Consider the following 20,812-nt stretch of genomic DNA (forward strand, 5'->3'; position numbering starts at 1 on the left):
TGTATTTATAGTGAACTTGTTACCCACAAGGTTGGGCCAATTTTACCCCATGGTTATAATTTGAACAAACTACTAGACAGTGTTACATACCAAATATCTAAGATCTAGGCCGCATTGTTTTTGTCAAGAAATGTTTTGTAGTTTTCCGTTTGGTTGCCATGGCAACCCGAGTTCTGCATGGAATTCATTTCTTTGAACAATTTTGAAAGAGCAGCAACCAATGATCATTCCTATAAAGTGTCATTAATATTGTCCAAGTGGTTTAGGAGAAGACAACATTAATAAGCCATTGTTGATGGCGGAAGAGGGACGACAGCTGCCGCTCAGGTGAGCTAGAAAACATGAGGCCCACCCAAGAAGGCCTCATTTTCAATCCGGAGCATGTACGTATGAGTAATAGGCAACAAATATATAGTTCACTTTTTGTGTTTGGGTTAGCTGAAAACGCTGCACGTTCAGCATCTGAGGACAGAAAGTGTTGTAAGCAGATTATTTGCATGAACTATTTTAATATGTGCCAAGTAGAGGTAATCTGAGGGTAAAAAATATTTGCTTTCAAAACTGTACTCATGGTCAAAATTTCATTTCTGTAGCTTTAAAAATAAAAAAGTTGGTCAAAAGGTCAAAGTCAAGGACATCCGAGGACAACATTGATGCTCATTTGCAAAACTGTACACATGTAAGTCAAAAGAGGTGGGCCAGTTTTTGCCCAAGGGGCATAATTTGAAATATTTTGCTAGACGGTCATCATATAACTGCTACACAACAAATATCCAAGGTATGAGCCTTGTGGTTTGAAACAAGAAGATTTTGAAAATATTTCTTAAATAAGTCTCTAGGAAACTTGTGACCCCCGGGGCAGTGCCAATTTTGGCCCAAGGGGCATAAGTTGAACAACCATGGTAGTGGACCACTAAATTAAGCCTTGTTCAAAATAACAAGTGTAGCGAATTTGGGCCGAGCGATACTTGTTAAACTGTTGTCTGCTGCTTTTACATTTAAGGCGTAGGATTTTGCTATTGTACACTTTCACTTTCGTTTTGAATAGTTAGGAAACCCGCTATATTTCAATCATCTTAAAAGTTATTATTTCATTGGCAGATACGTTTCGAAAGAATAGAAGGCTAAAGGAAATAGTAAGTAGTCATAAACAAATAGTATTTGGATTACTAATACATTTGTTATGCACCCAATGCTTAACTTTTAATATGGGGTATGAAATAGTTTAGAGAGTGAATTTCTCAATAAAAACAACAGCTTGAATTTCTCAATAAAAACAACAGCTAACGATACAACTTGATCGTAAATTGAAATAAGATGGTTGAATAATAATAATCATGATGCGAACAGCGATTTATTATAATAATGTTGTTTTCTGAAAATATGAAAAAATAAGGCGAAAACCCCTATGAAAAAGACTTAACGTTGAAAATGGACTATTCCAACTGGTTAGGACCGTCCAATGTGGTTACGTGATATCGTGGGTATAAATACAGCAAACCAGCGGGTTTTATTCATTCTTGTGCTGGCTTCTGCGAGAGCAACAACTTGATAAGACAAGGTGTACTATATTTATTGTCTCTAATAGGGGTTAAACACTATTTGTCCTAACGGCAAATATACATGTTAATTCCCTAGGGGTTTAAACCGAACTATCTATATTAATATAGATATAAGTATGGTATAAACTGTGAACCAGAGAGTATTAAATAGAAAAGCGCCTCCTTAACAATAGAAGTAATGAAAGTAAACTCAAAAGTCCTTACCATACATTGACATAATACTATTAAGTACAGTTTTTAAGTGAAAAGCTAGGGATATAGGAAAAGTTAATAATTAATAATTAATTTAATATGTGCGTCTATGAAAACTGTAAATATTCCAATCTTTGTTGATTTATCACTGATTGAACGATAATTATTTTCACGATCCAATCATTTTAAATAATCATTAGTGCAAATTATTTGGCAAAGTAGCCAAAGAGGAAAATCTTATATATACAATTTGAAAGTAAGCCCCGGCACGTTACACAAGGATCTGCTATTTCAGACAAAAAAGTTTTAACATTTCCCAAAAAACCTTTCCCAATTGAAGTATAACACATCTGTCAACCCAGGGGCATGGCCAGAAATGACCCCAGGGGCATTATTTGAACAAACATTCACAAACAATTGTGACTTTAAATGTAAACTGGGCTAAAAATATACTTTGCTCATGTAGACTTAACTAAAAATAGATTTAGCTAAAAAATGGCAATTTTTAAACTTTAAAGACCCATAATCTAGGCATGCATGGGCGGATCTGGCTATTTTTTTTTAAAGGAACCAAGCTTTAATTCATATCTAAATACTGTACAAGTTTTATCAAGATACAATAGAAACTGAAGACTAGCGTGTTCAAAAGCAATTGTTCACAGACGCACTGATTTCTGAATACTTTCAAGGCCCATAAGCTAGGCATGCATGGGCGGATCTGGCTGGTTTTCAAAAAGAACCAACCTCTTATGGATATCTGAATACTGTACAAAGTTCATAGAGATACAATCAAAACTGAAGACTGTATCATGTTCGCAAGCATTTTTTTACACAATAGCATTTTTTTATACTATCAGGCCCATAATCTAATCATTTCAAGGCTAATAATCTAAGCATGCATGGGCAAATCTAGCTGGTTTTCGAAATGAACCGAGCACTAATGGATATCCAAATACTGTACAAGTTTCATCTAGATACAATCCAAACTGAAGACTGTATCGTGTTAACAAGCAATTGTTTACAGACGCACTGTTTTTTATATTATCAAGGCCCATAATCTAGGCATGCATGGGCGGATCTGGCTGGTTTTGGAAAGGATCCAAGCTCTAATGGATATGTAGATACTGAACAAGTTTCATCGAGATACAATCAAAACTGAAGGCTGTATCTTGTTAACAAGGAATTGTTTACAGATGCACGGACGCACATACTACGTACACATTACCATCGCATAAGCTCTTCTGGCCTAAAAAATGAGCAAATTTCGAACCAATTATTTAGCCATTTTCTGTAACTGCAATCAGTCTGTCAAGGTCAAAATTGGTGCAAACTGGCAGGTTGTCAGTTTTCAGAAGCCCTGAATACCAGTACATCTCAAATTGTTCATAATTGGAAAAAATAATCATACTTCAGCCTGTACTGTTTGATCACTGATATTTCAACTTCATTATCCTTCTACCAGTAATCTGAATTGTCGAAGAATTTGATGAATTACTGTTTAAAAATGTTTGGTATTGCTTTTGACACTATTCCTTTTATTTAATTCACACATTAATTAGTGTTGTTTTATTATCCCCACTGATAGGCAGCAGATTATAGAAAGGGTAGGCATGTGTTTGTATGAGGGTGCGTCTCAAGCATTTTTGTCATGACCAGAACTAAAAAAGATTTCGAGTTATTGACATCCAACTTCATAGATTGATCATATTGAGGAAAAGTGCATTGCACAGGAACCATAATTTCTTTAATCATGCCCCTCAGGATTCGGGTTGAGTAGGTATAAGGTACATCACCTTTGCGGGCCTAACATGTGTCAGGATAATTCAAAACCGCCCAGTTCATGATGGATGACTAAGTTACAACCTGGACACACAAAAAAGATTGAAGATTGGACAGTGTTCTTTTAAAATGACCACTTTTATTTTGATGCCCCATCAAAATAAAATTACATTTGTATCAAACATGAGTTCTGCAAATTATACTTGTGTTAATACATAATATTAAAGATGCACTATTACTCCAAATAAGATTTAACACATTTACTACAATTGTTTTAATATACCTAAAAGGATGAACAAATGTCAAAAACAATGGTTCTTATTAAGGATACTGAGTTTAATTGACAAGAAATGTGCAGAAAACACGGTTTTTCTACCTTATGAGACCAAAGTAAACGCAGTAAATCTTTTAGCATTCACCAATCATTTAATATTTTTGCGCTTTAAGCTATTGAAAAAACAGTTATAATATTGTTAATAGTAATTAATATTTACCATACATGTATATGTATTGATTTTGAATAAGAGCGTCACTTTAATTGTAAGAGTTCTAAACTTGAAATAAAGCTGTATTATAAAGTACAATGAAATGTAAACAAAGAAACAAAATATATTAATTCTATCCATGATACATTGTACATGATCTCAAGTTACATTGTTCAAATGTTGAAAATAAAGAACACATTACAAATCATTAATGGAATACTGTTCTTGACTGTTATTATTTTCTGTGTTAAGCTTCCACAATTTACCACTCCGCCAATGGAAAACATCAAATAATCATTTCCCAGTGATCACATGATGGATCTTGGTTAGACTCGTGCCTTGTCCCTCTTGCCTCCTAAAATATTCAGTATTCATGTGTTTCCGTTGTTTCCCTCTGACAATAAGACTAGTGTTCTTGTGTTCCCGTTGTTATGCCTCATACCTTTGGCCGCTATAAGTTTGGTGGTCATGTGTTCTCCTTTTGGTGCCTAGTCCTCCTGTCTACAGGTGTGGGTGTGGAGTCGAGCGCTGCCAGCACTGGGCGTTTGGAGCAGTCCACCACAGCACCATTCACACTCTTTAAAGGGCTAAACGCAACATGGTTCTTGTGTGGACTTCCAAAGTTGAACTCAATTTCCCCATCGATGTGTCTTATACAACTGGAATGAACAGGATTTCTCTTATTGGGAGTATTCGGTCTTTTACTAACAGGAGAGTTCAATTTCTTAGCAGGACTTAAAAAGGTCTTTTTTGGGCTGCTAAAATTATAGTTCATTGAAGAATTCAAACACTTCAACGAAGAGTTTGGACTGTGTTTCAGAGATTTATCAATCATTGAGTCACATGCCTCATCCCATGAAGAATTTGAGTGTTTCCAAGGAGAAGATACAACAAGTGGTACAAGCTTTACCAGGTTTGCCACAGACTCATGTTCCTGGTCTTCATCCTCTATTTCCCACTGGTGTGTATCACTTACAGGGATTTGCTGCTTGGACCAGTTCTGGAAGGGCAGGCCAGACTGCAGACTCTCCTCCATGCCACCTAACCCCTCGAATGTCTCTCGGTCATCCTCACTGGACAGCAACAATGATGCACTTCTCTCACTCAACACAGTCCACATTTTATTAATTTTCACTCTCTCTGTTACTTCTAATTCACTGGTTCCATTATCTTTCCTTTTAATAGAGCTCCAGTGTAATGCAAATGGTTTACATTCATTTGAATTTTCTTTAGACACAGGAAATGCTTTCTTATTCTCCTTATTCAAACTTTTTACCACACTTGTTTTTACAGGGAAGTGACCAGTTTCTTCGCTACACAGTTTCATCTTTTTCTGCTGACTCTCTGCAGATTCTGGCTTCGATTCCAGTCGTTTTCTCTTCCACTGTATCCTCTCTGCTCTCAGTGTTATGCTATGACCACCAGGTGGGGATTTAGGTGTTTCAACAATGCTCTTATTTGGAGTTGTTCTTCCTGAATTTCCATTAGAAATAGTTGCTGTAATCTTATCGTCTTCCTGTGCAGATCTATGTGAGCAAATTCTACTGATTTTACATTGCTTAGTCTTCCCTGATATTAGTGAGTGGTTAAACACTGGAGACTTCCTTCTAATGGGTTTAAAGTTCTGTGAACTGGATTTGAAAACTGGGGAAGGGCTCCTATCATTACCTTGTGTTTTTGTTTTGGAATTTACTGTATATTTTCTTAAAGGCTCTGAAGTACTTTGCTTGGTATCTACAATAGCATGTTCATTTGATCTTTGTTTATATTGTACATTTGTTTTTGGCACCACATCCCTGCCTTTATCTCTGTGTAGTGAAGTAGACCCAAATCTGTTACAATGGATTTCAGGTGAGTGACCACAAGATCTCAAGCTCCTGCTCTTCCTTGCAATTAAAGTTTTATCCAGTTTCAGTTTTCTCACCTCCCTTGGCAATGACAGATCCAATTCATCTTCCAACTTTTCATCCTGTACAACCACACTAGTCCCATTTACCTTCCTCTTTCTTGAACCAGATATTTTCTTATTTTCTGACTCTAAATTTGAACAACTATTCAAACTACTAACCGTCCTTTCTTCACAATTATTTACTGTTCTAATAACCTGGCCATCTCTCATACTTCTCTCTCTGCTTCTACACCTTCGCTCTGACTCTGAATTACTGAAATTATTCCACAGGCATTTTAAATTCTTAAGTTGCCTTGGTATGAGTTCAACTGACTCCTCCACATCTGAGTCATCGGTAATTATTTCATAAGTCCAAAACTTGCCTCTTCTAGGATTTTTTTCATTATTGACTATGTCATTAGCTGTTTCTACATTAACTTTTTTTTTCTCATTTTGATTAAGCTTGGTGATTGTGTCAATAGCTGTCTCTACATTCCCAAGTGGTTTGTTCATGCCTTTATTAAGCTGGGAGTTACATTTTCTTTTTAACTTTTGGGTGTAGCATTCTTTTTCTGAAAAGTCACTACTGAGAAGTGAACTATCTTGCAATAGCCTTAACTCTTTTGCATTATTTTTCATTGTCACATTTTTGTCTGGATTTTTTCCCTCGTCTACTGCCACATAGTCCCAGAATATATGTTTTATCTTTACTCCCCTCCTTCTTTCGTTCTTTTCTATGGTTATTTTTTTCCTATCATTTTCTAATGTTATTTTAGCCCTAGTCTTGCCTGCAACACATTTCCTGAAGGCAGATGTCTTTTTGCAACTTTGATTTTTACCTTTTGCTTCCTTCACAAGATCTGTTTCCAGAGTTACCAGAACATTGTTTTTCAAACAGGATGGTTCATAAGGCACACTTCTATCTGATTGCCTCGCCCTTTCACTCAATTTGTTCTTTTTACTAATTTTCTCCCTCAGAGCCCTCAGGGTGTTCACCTTTGGAGTTGTTTCCTTTTCATCATCACCCTGATACCCAGACTGATGAACAACATTGTCTGTTATTCCTGTATGTCGATGCAATCGGTACTTATTCAAGACCTTAGCACTAGCTAAACTGGCAACAGTTTTATATGGTACAAGCTTATTTTTTTGAGAAATGTTCTGTTTGACTGAACAGCTGTCTGTAGGACTTTTCCTTGTACAAGTGGCATTGCATATGGAAACCGATCTTCTCCCTCTTTCCTTGATCCTCTCTGCCAATGTCTTTGTAAAATGTAACACTTCTCCATCACCACCAAGCACTTGAAAATCTGATGGCATATCTGTATCAAGACTTATGTCTGATGACAGCTTGTCTTTCGTTTGAACAAGATTCTTTTTATTACTAATGTTGTTAACATAAAATGGATTGTTATCTTTGTATAATTCAAACTCTGATGAAGTGTTTGATACAGATTGCGTCATTCTGCCAACATTTTCTCCATCCGGCAGTTCATGGTCTTTCCATTCCTTGGCAAAGCAATCTTCGAAGTCATTTGTGCTCAGCTCCAACTGTCTGGTATGTTTCAGCAACTCTGAGAAACACCTCTGAATTATTTCAAATTCCTTTATTTTTTCATTTCCACCAGCATAATCAGACCCTTGTCTGCCTGCACCACTCCTCGGTATACAACTGCCACAGGATTCAAAAGCATAATGAATCAATTTACTTGCTTCCAACTTTGATTTCCTTGGGCTTTCATTACATGTCAATATTTGTGATGTTGAATGTATCAGGTTTTTTAATTCTTTTGGCATATCAGCATTATCAGAATTGTCACTCCCTTTTTCTACAATGTAGCGACAACATTTGCCTTCTTCATTCTGTTTACTTTCTTTTTTTGACACTAAATCACCATCACAATTATCACTTTTAACCTTTGATTTCCAATTAGCCATAGAACTTTTTTTTGCATTAGACACTTTGGGTACATAACTTTTTTCACATTCAGTATGTTTTTCATTTTGGTCATGATTAATTTCATCATCATGTTCATCAGCATTTGCCACATTAGCAAAAGCCCTACCCTTCTCAGTTTTTCTAGTAACACTCCTGCTGGACTCACTGTCTGATATATCCGTAAGCCACTCTGGAACAGTTTTTATATCTATCAGATCTTTCGACAAAGAGTCATTAATGTTTGATTTTTCATTTACCGGTTCAAAAAGTGTCAAAAACTGGGCACTTGTTTTCTTTGACTTAGGGCTCACAGAAGTCCTTTTCTTAGTCTCATGATCAAAGACTACAAGTGTTTCAGTCTGTTTTCCCTCAAGAGCAATTTCTGTCGCATTATTGTTTTCACCTTGTATATGTTGCAGACATTGTTCAGCGTGGGCTTTATCACAATCATTACTTGATATGTTTCCATCCACAGAGAAGAGGTTTGAAGGTTTACAAAAGTTCACGCTAACAGTTGAATTTTTTCTACTAAATGATGTGTCTTCACTCAACTTGACTGGACTTATGAATTTTTCTTTTGGTAAATTAGTTACTTGCTTTTTCGAACTGTTTATTACACAGACTGGAGATTTAACAGATGACTTCACACTTTCTAGATAACCTGGTACATCCTGACTTGATTGTTTAGGCAGTTTTGGTGAAAAGGCCTCCTTTGTTAGATTTTCATCCATTGCAGGTTTTTGTTGATTCAGTTTCCTTGGGGAGCTCCAAGCCTTCACTTCTGGAGCTGCAGACTCTACCACCAGATGGTCTCTGTCTGTTTCTCTTGGGGGTCTACTGTTTGGTATGGGTTGCAGCTTTCTAAGGGAAAATCTGCTAGCTGTCTGTGTCAACTTTACTGGACTCTTCAATCTGGATTTTAAAGAAAAGGTACATTTATTTTGGTTATAGTTTAATTAGCTCTAACAGGAGTGACTGATACCACCACATGCCTGCCGCCTGGATACAGAAATAGTTAATTATTTCTTTAACAAGGGTGCCCACTATCTCAAAATAGGCCCATCCTCTTTTTAGGACACCAGGTTAAGTAATAAGTGGTTGTACATTAAGCAAAATGTAGAGAGCGGACACTGTTAATACAGTTTTTACCAATTCAAGGGTCATAAATCTGGAGTCATAATCCTTAAGTGACAGGGACATCATGGCTTGTTACTGAAACTGCCCGAGATACTCTGCTCATACACATTCTGAAATATTTCGTGATGATTGGACAAAGCAGGCCGTGACATTAACATTTTTGCCACAGGACCTGTTGGGCAAGTATTTTCTAAAACCACTTGCCCTGATTAGATTTTTACTTGCCCTGACCAATTTCAAATAGCCATTTAAGATACTAAAGTAAAACACATAGATAAAACAATAAGTAATTGATAACTGCCTATGCAGATTCAGAACATTTTTTCAAACAATCAAAACATGTAGAATAATGAATGATAATCTAAATTTGTGGCTATTAAATCATTTGGCAAAATGTTTTTGTAAAACATTATGTTAATGACTAGAATTAATTAACAAAAACTGCAATAGATATCAGAAACATGACTTATTAGACTAGTCTGTCAAATAAGAATAATTATAAAATATTCCAAAAAAAGGTTTGTTTGATGAACCATTCAATGATTTCTTTGTTTGATGAACCATTCAATAAAATGTTTGTTGTAAAAAAACTTCCAATAACATAAATGTTAATGACAAGAATAATAATATAGTAACACTTGAAGGCATTACAGACTATTTCTAAAACATTTAGAAGCTTGTCCTACTTAATACAGACAATTTCTACCTATTTTCCCTACCAACCTTACCTAAAACATTTCAGCATATAACAGACACCATCACATTATTTTTATTTGGCCTTAAAATCTGCCTGCCCGATCAGGCAGTCACGAAAAAAATCGTCAAATTAGCAACTTTTCCAGTAAAAATGCCTATTGCATCATTTATTTAGCATCACCTTTCTGGAGAGTATTCATGAAACAGAAACCAATGCACTCATTGGTTGTTTATTCGGAAATTGGGTCAAATGGAGCACCTCAGCCATTTTCATTTGAAACAACGCATGGTGGATATTGCCAAATATTTTCTGATAGAACTCGAGTAATTCCATTTAAATCTGTTGGCCAATCGCATGAGCTGAACCAAATCAATATAGCAAGCATTCCACTTGCCAACAACAACGAAACAAGAGATGTTTGTCAAACATTATGCCCCCCCTGAGCGCCATGTTGTCAGGATTATATGGACAATTGAATGAAATATGCATGGACCGAAATGACAGCTGATTTGTTGCCATTAAGGCAGTTTTAAGATTATGACCATTAAAGTGTGAGGATAGAGTGTGTTATGACCATGACCTTTGACTCTATTAACTCAAAATCCAGAGTCATCAGCTGGTCACCAGAAACCTAAATGTCAAGTTTGAGGGCCATGGGTGCAGGCATTGTCAAGTTATCACTCAGACAACCTTTTATCATTCAAGGTCACTGTGACCTTGACGTTTGGCCCAATGACCGTAAAATCAATAGGGACCATCTTCTGGCCAGGCCCAACCTCCAAGTCAAGTTTGAGGGCCATGGGTGCAGGCATTGTCGAGTTATCACTCGGATAACCTTTTACTATTCCAGGTCACTGTGACCTTGACCTTTGGCCCAATGACCCCTAAAATCAATAGGGACCATCTTCTGGCCAGGCCCAACCTCCAAGTCAAGTTTGAGGGACATGGGTGCAGGCATTGTTGAGTTATCACTCTGACAACCTTTTACCATTCCAGGTCACTGTGACCTTGACCTTTGGCCAGATGACCCCCCAAAACCATAGGGGTTATCTCCTGGTCAGGCCAATTCTCCAAGTCAAGTTTGAGGCCCATGGGTGCAGGCATTGTCGAGTTAACACTCTGACAACCTTATACCATTCAAGGTACATGTGACCTTGGCCTTTGGTCCAATGACCCCAAAAAACAATAGGGGTCATCTACTGGTCAGGCCCAACCTCCAAGTCAAGTTTGAGGGCCATGGGTGCAGGCATTGTCAAGTTATCACTTGGATAACCTTTTACCATTCAAGTTCACTGTGACCTTGACCTTTGGCCTGATGACCCCCCAAAACATAAGGGGTCATGTACTGGACAGGCCCATTCTCCAAGTCAAGTTTGAGGGCCATGGGTGCAGGCATTGTCAAGTTATCACACGGAAAACCTCTAACCATTCAAGGTGACTGTGACCTTGACCTTTGGCCAGATGACCCCAAAAAACAATAGGGGTCATGTACTGGACAGGCCCAATCTCCAAGTCAAGTTCGAGGGCCATGGGTGCAGGCATTGTCAAGTTATCACACGGAAAACCTCTAACCATTCAAGGTGACTGTGACCTTGACCTTTGGCCAGATGACCCCAAAAAACAAAAGGGGTCATGTACTTGTCAGGCCCAATCTCCAAGTCAAGTTTGGGGGCCATGGGTGCAGGCATTGTCAAGTTATCACATGGAAAACCTCTAACCATTCAAGGTGACTGTGACCTTGACCTTTGGCCCGATGACCCCCCAAAACAATAAGGGTCTTCTACTGGTCAGGCCCAACCTCCAATTCAATTATGAGGGCCATGGGTGCAGGCATTGTCGAGTTATCACTCGGACAACCTTTTACCATTCAAGGTCACTGTGACCTTGACCTTTGGCCCGATGACCCCCAAAACAATAGGGGTCAGCTACTGGTCAGGCCCAACCTCCAAGTCAATTATGCGGGCCATGGGTGCCGGCATTGTTGAGTTATCACTCGGACAACCTTTTACCATACAAGGTCACTGTGACCTTGACCTTTGGCCCGATGACCCCCAAAAACAATAGGGGGGTCATCTACTGGTCAGGCCCAACCTCCTATTCAATGATGCGGGCCATGGGTGCAGGCATTGTTGAGTTATCACTCGGACAACCTTTTACCATTCAAGGTCACTGTGAACTTGACCTTTGACCCGATGAACCCCAAAAACAATAGGGGTCAGCTACTGGTCAGGCCCAACCTCCAAGTCAAGTTTGAGGGCCATGGGTGCAGGCATTGTCACGTTATCACTCAGACAACCTTTTATCATTCAAGGTCACTGTGACCTTGACCTTCGGCCTGATGACCCCCAAAAACAATAGGGGTGATCTACTGCTCAGGCCCAATTTCCATGTCAAGTTTGAGGGCCATGGGTGCAGGCATTGTCGAGTTATCACTCGGACAAGCTTTAAAATTATTTTAACATAAAAGGTCACTGTGACCTTGACCTTTGACCTGATGACCCCCAAAATCAATAGGGGTCATCTACTGGTCAGGCCCAACCTTCATGTGAAGTTTGATGACCATACGTCCAGGAATTGTTGAGTTATCACTCGGACAAGCTTTGGTCTACCGACGGACCGACCGACCGACATACCGACATGCCTGTGCAAAGCAATATACCCCTCTTCTTCGAAGGGGGGCATAAAAATTGACAATTTAATTATTTTACTTATTATATTTTATTTTTATTTTAGTTTGTGCTAAAGAAGATGATAGATCTCATATAAATTAATTGTCATTTATGTTATTGAATGCTAGGCCTTGTACCAGGGCTTCTAAAAAACGACAATTTGCCGGTCTGGACCGATTTTGACCAAGCCAGACCGATTTCAGTTTCAAAAAGTGTAAAAAAAAAATCGGTCTAAAATTTTCTCATTGTTTTATAATTTTGGTCCAAAACGACTAGGCTAGTAAAAGTTGCAGAAATTGTAATACACAAATATTCATGGGTCATTCACACATTCAAAACTACCACCAATAGGTCATAAAAGTGTCTTAGTTACCATGTGACTAATGCAACCAGCTGCTTTACCGCTACACTGATCACTCTATAGCCCATCTGTTAATTAGCAGACGCTTGCAATCGGTCCAATCACGTGTATTGGTAGGTCGCAGAAGACACAATTAAACAAACTATGTGTTAATTGTGTGCTTGCAGCTATCCTGATTAAGTGTTAAAATCGGTCCATATGTTCACATGGCAATATGAATATGCTATGTTGTCAATCATTACATGATATATACGTTTGTTGATTACCAAACTGTTAAATTTAAATTGTTCTTTTAAATTGCATATGTCATTGTTAATCCGAACCTAGTCATGTATAGGATATCAACAGTGACACGCTTGATTAACAACAGTCTGTAAGCTGAGTGCGCTGCTTACGTCATTTTAATTTGCAGTAATGAAAAAATCGTTGTCGATATCACACTTATAGCTTGAAGCCCCGATTATAAATCTAGATATATATTATTATTCAAGAGTATCAGTTGAATGTTGACCCACTGTAGATGCATTAAGCAAATAAATCATAATACTCTTTAACTTTTTGTCGTCTGACCGCTTACCGACAGCCACAGTTATTTACGATCGCAGTCGTTCTTATTAGAAACGCAGCTGAACTCGATGAGAATCTCATTTGAATTAAGCTTGTATCAATGACTATCTGAATCGGCTATGCAACTGTAGAACCCTCTTAGGAATTGCGACATCGCGAAAAAATATTGACAGAAAAGACGTCGCGAAAATGTGTGACATTTCTATGTAATTGGACTTTTGAACAGGTCTTTCTTTTTTTCGGGGGGGGGGGGGGGGGGGGGGGGGGGATTGTCGCCGGGTCCGGACCGGTTGAGGTTCCAAACTTTTAGAAGCCCTGCCTTGTACCATCGAAAAACAATGTTCTAGTCAATGCTTCTTATTTTAAATAGCCAATGTCAGGACGACCTCATGAGGTGGACCAGCAGAGTGTAGGACCCCAGACCTGTATTATTTTTGCCAGTCCATTGACAATGCAATGGGGCAATGCAGAAACCACTGAAATATGATATTAACATCTTTAAAAGATGATCTTATTTCCATTTCTTTTATGAATTGCGCCATTGTATGCTACATTTGCTTTTTTCCTTTAAATTAAAGATATTTTACACATTTGTTTGTCCATTTGTATGGCAAATACTTATAAGGTGCAGGTTGAATCTGACAATACGGTTAAAATAAGCCCCCCAAAAATTGGGAAAGTAAACAATTCATTCGTGCAAGTGAAAATGGCTTAGTGGTTGTCAAAAAGGCAACCAAGTATTAGAATAAGCATCAAGTCATGCTTTTGATTGTGTTTTTACTCAATGCTTGAGAGAACTTTAATACAATGTACACTAATGACCTCCATGGGTTATAACTTAAACATGAAACATGGGTTACTCGAAGTTAGATCAATACTCAGGAGAATTACAGCCCTAATACAGAGGAAAGTATGAATGGAGTCACAAACCTAGTGGAAGCCTTCCTCTTGATGGCAGCATGTGTAAGGATGTTGTGAAGGAAGGTGCAGGAGGATGGCCCAGAGGTGATCATGCTGTCCAGGGCAGCATAGTTTGTTTTGTCCTTCACATACAGCCTGTGACACTCCTCCTGAACATGCTGTAATACACAAAATAGTCAACTCAAAATGGACTGCTGTGTACAACATGCACTGCCAGTTAGGCAATACAATAACCATTATTATACCTCAGTAACTTCTTTAGATATCTCCTGGTAGGGGTCGAATTTCCCCCGAAACAAAAGTGGGACAATGCAGTAATCACTGCCGTATGTCACCATTCAGTAATCGCTGCTACCTGTAACTTGTTAGTGAGCCAATGCAGTAACAACTGCCACATGTCACCATGTGAGTAGGGCAATGCAGTAATCATTGCCACCTGCCACTGTCAGTAGGGTAATGCAGTAATCACTGCCACCTGTCCCTGCCAGTGGGGAAGTTCAGTAATCAGTGCCACCTGTCCCTGCCAGTGGGGAGGTGCAGTAATCACTGCCACCTGTCTCTGCCAGTGGGGCAATGCAGTAATGACTGCCACCGGTAACTTGTCAGTGGGGAGGTGCAGTAATGACTGCCACCCCCTGCCAGTGGGGAGGTGCAGTAATGACTGACACATGGCCCTGACAGAGGGGAGGTGAAGTAATCATTGCCACCTGTCCCTGCCAGTGGGGAGGTGCAGTAATCACTGCCACCTGTCCCTGCCAGTTGGGCAATGTCACTGCCACTTGTCCCTGTCAGTGGGGAGGTGCAGTAATCACTGCCATCTGTCCCTGCCAGTGGGGCAATGTCACTGCCACCTGTCCCTGTCAGTGGTGAGGTGCAGTGATCACTGCAACCTGTCCCTGTCAGTGGGGAGGTGCAATAATCACTGCCACATGTCCCTGCCAGTGGTGAGTTGAAGTAATCACTGCCGCTTGTCCCTGCCAGTAGGGAGGTGCAGTAATCACTGCCACATGTCCCTGTCAGTGGGGGCAATGCAGTAATCACTGCCACCTGTCCATGTCAGGGGGGAGGTGCAGTAATCACTGCCACATGTCCCTGTCAGTAGGGGCAATGCAGTATTCACTGCCATCTATCCCTGTCAGGGGGGAGGTGCAGTAATCACTGCCACCTGTCCCTGTCAGTGGGGAGGTGCAGTAATCACTGCCACCTGTCCCTGTCAGTGGGGCATGCAGTTATCACTGCCACTTGTCCCTGTCAGTGGGGGCAATGCAGTAATCACTGCCACATGTCCCTGTCAATGGGGGAGGTGCAGAAATCACTGCCACATGTCCCTGTCAGTGGGGAGGTGCAGAAATCACTGCCACCTGTCCCTGCCAGTGGTGAGGTGCAGTTATCATTGCCACCTGTCCCTGACAGGGGGGAGGTGCAGTAATCACTGCCACATGTCCCTGTCAGTAGGGGCAATGCAGTATTCACTGCCATCTATCCCTGCCAGTAGGGAGGTGCAGTAATCACTGCCACATGTCCCTGTCAGTAGGGGCAATGCAGTATTCACTGCCATCTATCCCTGTCAGGGGGGAGGTGCAGTAATCACTGCCACCTGTCCCTGTCAGTGGGGAGGTGCAGTAATCACTACCACCTGTCCCTGTCAGTCGGGCATGCAGTTATCACTGCCACTTGTCCCTGTCAGTGGGGGCAATGCAGTAATCAATGCCACATGCCCCTGTCAATGGGGAGGTGCAGAAATCACTGCCACATGTCCCTGTCAGTGGGGAGGTGCAGAAATCACTGCCACCTGTCCCTGCCAGTGGTGAGGTGCAGTTATCACTGCCACCTGTCCCTGTCAGTGGGGAGGTGCAGTAATCACTGCCACCTGTCCCTGTCAGTGGGGCATGCAGTTATCACTGCCACATGTCCCTGTCAGTGGGAGCAATGCAGTAATCACTGCCACATGTCCCTGTCAATGGGGAGGTGCAGAAATCACTGCCACATGTCCCTGTCAGTGGGGAGGTGCAGAAATCACTGCCACCTGTCCCTGCCAGTGGTGAGGTGAAGTAATCACTGCCAACTGTCCCTGCCAGTAGGGAGGTGCAGTAATCACTGCCACCCGTCGCTGTCAGTTTGGGCAATGCGGTAATGACTGCCACCTGTCCCCGTCAGTTGGGGCAATGCAGTAATGACTGCCACCTGTCCCCGTCAGTTGGGGCAATGCGGTAATGACTGCCACCTGTCCCCGTCAGTTTGGGCAATGCGGTAATGACTGCCACCTGTCCCTGTCAGTTGGGGAGGTACAGTAATGACTGCCACCTTTCCCTGTCAATGGGGAGGTGCAGTAATCACTGCTACCTGTCCCCGTCAGTTGGGGCAATGCAGTAATCACTGCCACCTGTCCCCGTCAGTTGGGGCAATGCAGTAATGACTGCCACCTGTCCCTGTCAGTTGGGGAGGTACAGTAATGACTGCCACCTTTCCCTGTCAATGGGGAGGTGCAGTAATCACTGCTACCTGTCCCCGTCAGTTGGGGCAATGCAGTAATCACTGCCACCTGTCCCCGTCAGTTTGGGCAATGCAGTAATGACTGCCACCTGTCCCTGTCAGTTGGGGAGGTACAGCAATGACTGCCACCTTTCCCTGTCAATGGGGAGGTGCAGTAATCACTGCTACCTGTCCCCGTCAGTTGGGGCAATGCAGTAATCACTGCCACCTGTCCCTGTCAGTTGGGGAGGTACAGTAATGACTGCCACCTTTCCCTGTCAATCGGGAGGTGCAGTAATCACTGCTACCTGTCCCTGCTAGTGGGGATGTGCAGTAACCAAAGCCACCTGTACAATGCCAGTGGGGCTATGCAGAAACCACTGCCGCCTGTACAATTCAAGTGGGTCAATGCAAAAACCACTGCCATCTGTACAATTCAAATGGGTCAATGCAGAAACCACTGCCAGCTGCACAAGTCCAGTGGGGCTATGCAGAAACCAATGTCACCTGCACAATGCCAGTGGGGCAATGCAGAAAACACTGCCACCTGTACAATGCCAGTGGGGCAATGCAGAAACCACTGCTTTATGTCACCTGCCAGTGGCGGTAATATAGTAAGTAACCATTGTCACATACACTTAGGTCAGTGTTTTTTTTACATTTTTAAATGTTAATGCTTCAATTAAAACAAAAACTATTTTAAACAGTTGATAATTGAATTATCTGTTAAAAATTGAACACCATTTATCTGAAATCATAGGGACCCAAAAATTTATTTCGAAATAGCAATGTTTCGGATAACAATATTCAGAAAATGACAGCGTTTGCGAATCATAGTTGACGTGAAATATTAAGTGGTGAAGATTGCAATGTCGGTTACATGTTACCGATACGATACATTCCGTTTGAGTGATCTTTCGTATACATGTTTGATGAATATTTGTTGTAAATGACAAATAATTTGTTATTTTACTTCTTTATTCAAACAACATTAAACAGTTGGTTACAGGGCCCTTCCCCTGATTGTTCGGTAGCAGGTGAGCAATGTGGCGATCAAATCTGATAAGACAGACATTGATATTCAGGTTGTGTTAACCAGCAATTATATACACACTACATCACCTCAATGAATCGGTCTTTTTCTGACATTAATGTTTTTAATACGGATGGCAACAAGTAGTAAAATTGATACTCGAGTACTCAGACGATCGTTCGATCGAGTACTCGGGTACTCGATTACTCGGAAAAATTGAATATGTGTTCGCGAACACAAGATTGTGTATACATGTATCGTTAATGGCGTACATTGTGCGTTGGTCGTATTATTGGTCATTTTCACCTTTAAAGTAAACTTTCATTACGTATTTTAACAAAAAATGAGTACGATTCCCGGCTTGGGCGCATGTGAGTTTGGTTAGTGGTCACCAAGCCGGTCAAATGGGTTTTCTCCGGGTCCTCCGGTTTCACCCACAACACAAGGCCACACTCTCGCGCAACATCAATGAGAGTGACTCAGTACTAGCTATCATAGCTTTCTTCACAATCGTTGTAAAATATATAATGTTTAAACTAATTCATGCCGGGTAATCATTGGAGCCATAACATTTTGTTATGTGTTGAAAACGCGTCTTCAGTTATAGTGCCAATGAGTGGAATATGAATGTAAACAGTGAGTATGGTTTCTTATTTTTCATTTTTAGAGGTTAATACGAGTAAATTAAAAAAAATGGAGAATGTAGTATAGGAATGGCCATGAGTTGTTGTAAATGTAAAAGTTCTGAATAAAATTTAATATCTGATCGTCTAGAACTTGCACAACTTGCTAGACGTTAGTGTTGACAACATAAAAATCTGGATTTTCATGAGAATTGTTCTCACAACAACTGTCAACTGAGTGATTGAGGTCAATTGTATACACAGCGGGGATTAGAGGGACCGTAAATTGTCCTAATACTCGAGTAGTGATTTGGTACTCGAGTACTCGGACGTTCGATCGAGTACACGAGTACTCGTTGCCATCCCTAGTTTTTAACATAGACGTGCTCAATGTCATTTTTTAAGCACTAAATTCGCTCCATTGTCATCTCAAGCTGATGCCCCAGTACAATGGCAGTATGGTGTGAAAAACTATGAGATGATCGAGTTCGAAATAAGGATTAATAAATAGGTGTGAAATACCAAATTGGGACCATAATTTTTACTTTGAAATAGCGTTGTTTTTATTAATAGCAATTCAAAATTTTAGAGTATACTATAGGTTAAAAATTTAGTTAAACAAAGAGGGAATAAAATCGGGACCAAAAAATAATTTCGAAATAGCAATAATTTCGGATAAACGATGTTCGGAATAACTGTGTTCAACTGTATTCACATAAAACAGATTTGGCCACAATTTTTGGGAGCAATATTAATCCAAAGGTCTATAGAAAATTAATAAGGACTTCTTATCAGAAAGTTGGCTATTGACTGAGGTGTAATCAGGGCACTTGCTTATATGCTAAAGGGTTAACTAACCTATGTTTATTTGTCAAACCAACTTAATCAGGGCTTTCAATTGCACCACAGTTTTGACGCACAGAAATTGTAAATGACCCGAAATTGATACATCATAAATTTATAATTTGCATCTCTCAGTATCATTTGAACTGAGCCGCAAGGCATGATCTAAATGTTTGTTTAAACAATTAATTCCAAGAGCAATTAACACCCGAAGTGACTATCGACCTGGAATCTGAACAGTTTCCATGTCAATTATCAGCACTCAAACTCAATGACGTGATAACTCCACCCATTATGCAAATTAACAGATACCTTCCTCTTTTTCGTTAAGTATGATGGTTTAAAAAACAACAATACTAAAATATATAAAAAAAATCGTATCTTGTTTATTTAAAATAAAAAAAAATACATTTGTATTAGTTTTTAATGTGTAACAGAAAAAAATAAAACATTTTTCGTAGCACATGGTCTAAAAAGCGTGGGAAACAGGTGAACACTGACCTCCTGTCAACTTTAATGAAAGTAAAAGGAGAACTGCGTAAAGCTTTGTCAGTGTACAGTAATGTTCTATAACATAATAGTTTTATTGTTATGCCATTCATGAAAAAATAAAATCAATGTTGCAATATTGACAATGAATGATGAATGTTTTGTTTACTTCTGGACCACATGAAAAATGTGAAAGTGAAACTGACAGTAGAAATGGGAAAAATGTCAGTGAAACTCAACAATCGCTGTTGCATATAGGATTCTGAAAACGATGCATAAGGTTACATAACGAATAGTACATGCATAATTCCTGTTTCACTGAACATCCATTAAATAGGTAATATGTTCATAAGAGCCAGAACATATTTTTCGAAGTTTTGACTCTTGGATTTTTTTAACAACCTAAGAGCAGGAAATGAGACAACAAGGTTTTTATTGATCAAATTTTCTTCTTACTTGAGATTTTTTCTAGAATGAAAAGTGGATTATTACAGGTGATCTTAATAAAACACTGGAAATTGTATTTTTTTTTATTTAAGATTTAGGAAACTGTTAAGCAAAGTAAAAACAATCAGATACCTAACAATGCCATATTATGACAGATGAGAACTATAATTTGTGAATAAAATCCTAGATTGTATAAAGAAAACAATGAACAATGACACTTGAAGTACTGATTTTGACTCTTGAGAATCAGCGTCCAAGAGTAATTGACTTTTGGGTTTTAGACCCGTTTGAAAGCCCTGACTCACTAAAATGTATGTAAAATTTTCCATCCTGCGAACACTGGTCCGGTCCTGCAATGTACGAGACTGTATTTGCAGGACATTGTGTCGGGCAATGTCATAATGACTTTCGTACAGACTGTGATGGCATCTGTTTGTTCCTAAGTTTTCTCTCAGATTTGACCTAATGACCAAGTTTTTGACCCAATGCTACCCACTTCAAAGGTCTAGCAAGATTACATGAAGGGAAACATTCTGACCACAGTATTAACAAAGTCAGTCCAACCAATACAAATATTTCATTTCGGACATGATGATTCCACCTAATGACCTAGTTTCTGACTTCATATGACTGTTTTAACAAGATGTTTGTCATATGCCCCCCAAGTGCCATGTTGTCAGGAATATTTGGACAATTGAATGAAATATG

At 39.7% G+C, this 20,812-nt stretch overlaps 1 protein-coding gene across 4 annotated transcripts in view; it reads right to left on the reverse strand.

The window, feature by feature from the left end:
- Positions 1–1,557: 1,557 nt before the first annotated feature.
- Positions 1,558–20,812, reverse strand: part of LOC128230122 (uncharacterized) — a 99,808-nt gene continuing 80,553 nt past the window's right edge. For all 4 annotated transcript variants that reach the window (XM_052942172.1, XM_052942163.1, XM_052942153.1 and 1 more), the window contains 2 exons: positions 14,207–14,355; positions 1,558–8,757 (listed from right to left, as the gene is read on the reverse strand). In XM_052942172.1, the coding sequence (XP_052798132.1) occupies positions 4,485–8,757; positions 14,207–14,355 (4,422 nt within the window). In that variant the 3' untranslated portion in view covers positions 1,558–4,484. The remainder of the gene's footprint in view (positions 8,758–14,206; positions 14,356–20,812) is intronic.

Source organism: Mya arenaria, chromosome 1 (genome assembly GCF_026914265.1).
Source record: "Mya arenaria isolate MELC-2E11 chromosome 1, ASM2691426v1".
Lineage (NCBI taxonomy): Eukaryota > Metazoa > Mollusca > Bivalvia > Myida > Myidae > Mya > Mya arenaria.